Source organism: Gigantopelta aegis, chromosome 9, assembly GCF_016097555.1.
Source record: "Gigantopelta aegis isolate Gae_Host chromosome 9, Gae_host_genome, whole genome shotgun sequence".
Classification (NCBI taxonomy): Eukaryota; Metazoa; Mollusca; class Gastropoda; order Neomphalida; family Peltospiridae; genus Gigantopelta; species Gigantopelta aegis.
In genome coordinates, this window is record NC_054707.1 from 57,737,654 (window position 1) to 57,744,155 (window position 6,502).

Sequence of the window (6,502 nt, forward strand, 5' to 3'; positions counted from 1 at the left end):
TGCTAGGATGCGTGGTGATTTATTTTATTGATTGTTTTGTACTTTTAAAAAATCTGGATCAGCAAACTAAATATAGTTTAACATGATTTTTTAAAAAATACCCATAATTATTTTACTGTACTGTGTTCATAAAATATATTAATTTGATATATATTTTTTTATATACAATATTTGATATATGTAATATATTTTTTATGAATGGTTGTGCCAAATGTATATTAAATATTGAATCATATTTTTAATCTATGCATTTTCAGAAAGTTAAGTTACAGCAGTCTGCAACTATCCGAGTACTGTGGACATAAAGCTGTAGCCTAAAGCTGTATTCTAACCGGACGCGAGCGATGCAAGCTATTATTTTAGAAATCTTCGATTTCATTTGCTGCATCCTAACAGCACGCACCGGCCTCGGTTGGCGTCGTGGTTAGATCATTGGTCTACAGGCTGGTAGGTACTGGGTTCAGATCCCAGTCGAGGCATGGGATTTTTAATCCAGATACCGACTCCAAACCCTGAGTGAGTGCTCCACACGGCTCAATGGGTTCAACAAAGGCCATGGTTTTTGCTATCCTGCCTGTGGGAAGCGCAAATAAAAGATCCCTTGCTGCTAATCGGAAAGAGTAGCCCATGTAGTGGCGACAGCGGGTTTCCTCTCAAAATCTGTGTGGTCCTTAACCATATGTCTGACGCCATATAACCGTAAATAAAATGTGTTGAGAGCGTCGTTAAATAAAACATTTCTTTCTTTCCTAACAGCACGCTTGCAACGCGACATATTTATATGTCACGCCGTACGCGTGCAGTTAGAATACGGCTCTCATTACGGCCATAGCAAACTGTATATCAAAACTATGCAATACCAAACGGTAGTCAAGATTCCCGCTCTAATACAACAAATATCCGATGTTTGATAACAATGTTCCGGTTAAATACGTAGATGTTGACAGGTTTCTTCCTATTGTGTGTGTATTAGTGATTAATGTGTCAAATATTTATCACTGAACTCGAAAATGATCAATGTAAAGTTATTTAACGTCAAACATCAGATTGTTGTATTACAGCGTTTGGTAGGCACATATTGCACAGTTTTGATATACGTCTCTGGCCATAATGAGAGCGTTATAACTGTCCACCAATTGGCTTGTCTTTCTCTCTTACGGTCACCGTACTCGGGCTAGTCTGCAAAAAGCATGTTCAACATACAAGATGCGTGTATTACAGGTCTCATGCAATGGTAGAAGACTTTAATTTATTTTGTTCATCATCATTTTAATATTTTAAACACCTATTCTTGTTTTTATGTTTAGAAAATAACTGTAAACATGAAAAGAGAATTGAGTTTTGTACATGTTTGGTAGTTTTACTTCATTCTTGGGCCATGTTACTGTTTAGTATCAGGCCTAGTGCTTAAAAAAAAACGTTTCTAAGAGTCTAGACTCAAGATTAGTCGAGTCGGAGATTTTAGCGTTATGTGATGTGATATTTGTCTTTTTGAGATCGATGTGTTTCGAATTTCAGTTATGTAGTACAATGGTATAGTTGGAATTTTATAACTAGTTATGCAATAGTGAGTTATGCACTTGTTCAGTGACAGTGATATCATAATTAAATATACATAACTAAATTTTAACAAACTTGTCAGTTACAACCCTGTTATTGTCAGAATTCACTTTATAAAGTGAAGTGATGTACGTAATGTGTATGTTGGACAATGTGACAAGTAATGTGAAGACGTATAAACTATATGGTGTGCATAATGTCAGGTACTGTAACCTATAACTTCAGGTCATGTATGGTGTCAAACCAATGATTGAATATAATCGAAAATTTATTGGTTGAGCTCTACCGTGGTGATGATAAATTATAAATCGATAATAAAGTAGTGCAATAATTAGGAAGCGAAAACAACGTATGTGAGGTTCTGTATTTATTACATACCTTTTTTTACTTTTTACAAATCAGTTTTTAAATTAATGTCATAAATACACTTTCTTAAATCTATGATCAATCCTTTCATGAATTTACTTAAAGGAAAGGTGTAGGCTGGCTCTAATGCCAAATTAAACAAATATGGAGCCTAAAATGAAGAATGATGCAATAAAATGTTTAATATGTTAACGGGTTTAGGATTAATTGACAATATTAACACGGTTTCTATTTTACGCGCATGGATAAAATAACTACGCGAAAAGCCGCGTGCATTGGCTGTGACGTAGCACGTGAACAGCCAGCCAGTAAACAATATGTGAAACCATGTGCTTTTTGATAGATTTGTTTACATTAGCGCTTTGATCAATGGCTTACCAACCGTTTATGTTTGAGCCCGAACGTTCCGAACATGATAGTGAGTCGGACTTCGACATAGGATTATCTTCAGGCGATGAATTGGAAGAAAATGTCGAAAATATTGCGCGATTGGGAAACCGAGATTGGTGTTTGTGTGGCAACTGCAGACCAATGGACACGGTAAAAGAAAGTATCTGTTGTTTAGAAGTAGACCAAATCGGCGACAAAATGCAAACCACCAACTTGCAGTGCATTCTAGAACATTATGATTTCCCGATTATATGTTTGTATCCAGAAGTGCTCAGGACAGCCCTCGTAGCCAGAGCCGACATACGACGCGATGACTACACAGAACCAGTACCAAATAGGTATGTAGCTTACTATGGTCCGTACCACAGGGAACGCCCTTTTTCATACTATACAATTTACTACAAGTTATTTATTTCTGAACCGATTGGTTTGTAAATTTGCACACAAAAATAGTAAAAAAAAAATGTTATTTTTAAAACGCTTTTACCTTTCTTCTTAGGTCAAACCAAACAGCAATTACTGAATTAGCCCCATTTTTGTTTTAAATTCAAATTTTGGTACATTTCCTTGAAAATTATTAAAATGTGGTCGATTTATGTAATCTTTTATTACTTAAAGACTAAATATGTGCTTTACATACATTTTTATATACTAATTTATTGTGAAACATCTATATTGACCTTGTAACACCGGAGCCTGGCGATCTCGCCCCGTGTCGATCTCGCCCGGGGCGACTTCGCCAGGACTTATTTTCATCGTTAGGCGAAGTTATCGTACATATTAGACTTGCTAGAAGACATATATTACAACATATATTATAGTATATATCTACTGTCATTATCAGCATGTTTTTGTGCCAAAACTACAGGGTTATACCACTTATACTACTAGTTTTGTGTTGGCACACGCTGTGGCGAGATCGCCATATTTACTTCCGTGTTGCATGTCTGTTTAGCGAAGTCGCCAGTACATTATAACTCAACAATATTCAAGTTACAAGCTGTTTTATGTTTACTTCATTAAGTAAATACATGTGCAGTAGTCATGTTTTGATTTTCTTGTTGTAAAATGTAATACATTGGTAGTTTACATTTCTGACGATTTCACTTGCAAGCCGGGGCGAGATCGCCAGGATTTTCCAACGGAGCCTGGCGATCTCGCCCCGTGTCGATTTTGTTTTTTCTTGTTTAAGTTTACAGTTTATTATAATAAATACACGTAAAGTACACATTTATGGTTTGTTTCATCATGTAATGTAACATTTTTTAAGTTTACATTTCTTATTATTTCACTTTTTCAGGCTGTGGCGAGATCGTCAGGATTTTCTCAGTGTAGCATTTTTATGTTGGTGAAGTTGTCACACGTTACTACGCAACTATTTGTCATAAGTGCACACTTTGATGTTCAATTTGGTATAATAAATATATGAACAAGACAACATTCATTTATTGTTTTGTTTTATTGAACAGAACAGAGTGTTTTGTGACAACATAGTTCTTTCGCCGAAGATTATGTACCCATATATACTTTGGTACGTTTTCTCTCTCGCCTGTATCGAGTAATACCCAATGCCTTTGACCCTTCTTGAGTCATTACTACAGTTGACAGCTGCACAAAGGACCATTTTCCATTCATAGAAACGCGATTTCTCGCGAACAAAGATGTAATAACAATTAACTTAATCGATGATAAGAGCTTCCATTATGCGGCCATTACGTGTTTTCCCCACATGGCTGTTTCACCTGTGACGTCACGCATGACTGTTGTAGTGTTACAAAAAGAAGAGTTCCGTTTTTTACTTTCGTACACGGTTGAGCTCGTTTTTAAATATAAATATATATTTTTTTAATTTATATATAATTTTCCCTTATACTTTGTAAGGCTATTAATCCATTTTATATGAAGCCCTGTACGCTCCAGTACCCCTTTAACGTTAAGAATCGTACTCTGCGTCAATCTTGTATACGGTGTGGCGTAATTTGTAAATTATACATGACGTCAGTAACAAAACGGCGCTAACTCCAGTAGAAATAAAAAGGGAATTCCCCATTTACAAGTGCCGGCCTAGATCGCACATGTGTGATACAAGATAAATTTATCGCACGGTTTGAAAATGTCTTTAACACGACAGTAAGATTGAATCGGTGTGTAATAAAACATAATATATAGGTCAGACCATGTAACGTACCATATTGTTAACATGTTTAATGTCAAGCCATGTAACAAGTTTAATATCAAGCCATGTAACAAGTTTAATATCAAGCCATGTGACAGGTTTAATGCCAGACCATGTAATATAACGTGTCGTGTCATTTAACATGTTTAATGTCAAGCCATATTCATTCATTAAAGAATTAACGTGCATATATACCACGAAGGTTTCACGCACGCCTGTCCTGGGCCTAATCTCTGGCCTTTGCCAGTGACTAAGTCCAGGACGGGGGGGGGGGGGGGGGTGAGTTTGAAGTGGGCGGAATTTGGAATAAGTATTTAGTAGCGTCCAGCGACTGCGCGGACCGACTAGTAGACACCGAAAATGGGCCATGCTGTGATTGGCTGAATTTCGATTCCTTCGGATCTAACTAGAAAAAACCTAAGTCTACGGAGAATAACTGCACCTAACATCATGTCCGGACTAAGAATTTAAAACCAAAAATAAATTTGACTGCTCGGCCGAGAAGGTTTTACGGTGATTTGAGCAATTGAACGGGCGCCAAAGTAAAATGCGTTGGACTATTTATAAAAAAATAAACATAAGAATTTGGAAGCTCGATCGAAAAATGTTTAAAGTCCAACTAAGCCCAAAAAGGAGGTTACCTGTCCTAGTTAAGGTTGGCGCAGCAGGACTCATGGCGAATTGATGGGCTGATCAGGGCTGAAGTTGGGGAGTCCTTCCATCAAAAACTGGTTGTTACGATCAAGGGCTCCTGTGTAGATGTCCCGCAGTACCATCTTTAAGATGCGATGAATGGTCGCGTTGGGCATCGTAGGCATCAGGAGTCCTTGTCTGTACAGCCCGTCCTGCTGCGCTGTCACATAGATTTGTTTGGAGTGAAGGGACTCCTGTAGCTGGTACTTCCCTTGTCCTGTTAGAAGTTGGCGCCAGTGCTTGTCTGACCAGGGTCCCTTAAGATGTTTGGTATCGGTAAAATCACCGATTACCGCTCCTCTGTATTTCGCCGGGAGTTTGTCACAGACGAGAATCCAATCCGGGTCGTCGGACATCTTCGGTGCGGTGACTGATGACATCTTCCTCCTCTTGGATTCTCGCTGGACCGCTGGGGAGAGAAATCTCCACGCTCTCTAAACACAACTTCATCGCTTGAAAGTCAGGCAGAAGTCGGTCAAGCCATATAACACGTTTAATGTCAAGCCATGTAGCATGTTTAATGTCTAGGTATTTAATATGTATAATACCATATCATTTAATATATCGTATAATGCCTTATGATTTAATATATTGTATTATGCCATGTAACATGTTTGATGTCAAGACATGTAACATGTTTGATGTCAAGACATGTCACATGTTTAATGTTAAGCCATGTAACATGTGTAATGTTTTGCCATTTAACATGTATAATGCCATATCATTTAATATATCGTATAATGTCATGTAACATGTTTAATGTCCGGCCATGTAACATGTATACTGTCAGATCATGTAATGTACTGTATTGCCATGTAAGAGAGGAAAGGAAAGCAATGTTTAACACAGGTCTGAGCATATTTTATATAACATGTAAAGTGTGAGACTGTAACATGTATAATTTCAGTTTATTAAAATGTACCATTGTTGAAACTATTAGTTAGTTTTTTTTATTCGGTGGAATGTGTCTATAAAGACCATATAATAACTGAAATATTGCATCTATAAAATGGGTTGTTGAAAAACCAAGTGTACGACGCGCATTCTATGCCGGTTTTGACTAGTGTACGATTTCAATACCCACCCAGTGTACGACGTGCATCCATCAATTTTTTTAAATATACCGTCTAATGCATAGTTTTAATACACTATTTTTAATATTTCTTTCAGAGCAGCATTATCATGGAACCATATGGTTGTAAACATTATAATTAGGCAAATACAAGATTCGGCGACATAATAGGGAACAATGTTTAGGCAATGATCTATCTTCAAAATGATCAGTAATAAAGTGATACCGTTGTACGGTTTCAAAAA

At 37.0% G+C, this 6,502-nt stretch overlaps 1 protein-coding gene across 1 annotated transcript; it reads left to right on the forward strand.

Annotated features, from left to right (window-relative positions):
* The first annotated feature begins 630 nt into the window (after positions 1–630).
* On the forward strand, positions 631–3,751 carry LOC121382107. Its single transcript, XM_041511606.1, has 2 exons — positions 631–2,654; positions 3,617–3,751. The coding sequence occupies exons 1-2, from the start codon at positions 2,296–2,298 to the stop codon at positions 3,666–3,668; spliced, it is 411 nt and encodes a 136-aa protein (XP_041367540.1). The 5' UTR covers positions 631–2,295; the 3' UTR covers positions 3,669–3,751.
* The last annotated feature ends 2,751 nt before the right edge of the window (positions 3,752–6,502 follow it).

What these genes read in the sequence shown, in the direction of transcription:
- LOC121382107 (XM_041511606.1), top strand. Translation starts at nt 2,296, where the DNA reads ATGGCTTACCAACCGTTTATGTTTGAGCCCGAACGTTCCGAACATGAT. An exon ending in ACAGAACCAGTACCAAATAG is followed by an intron (nt 2,655 to 3,616) that starts GTATGTAGCTTA and finishes TCACTTTTTCAG; the next exon opens with GCTGTGGCGAGATCGTCAGG.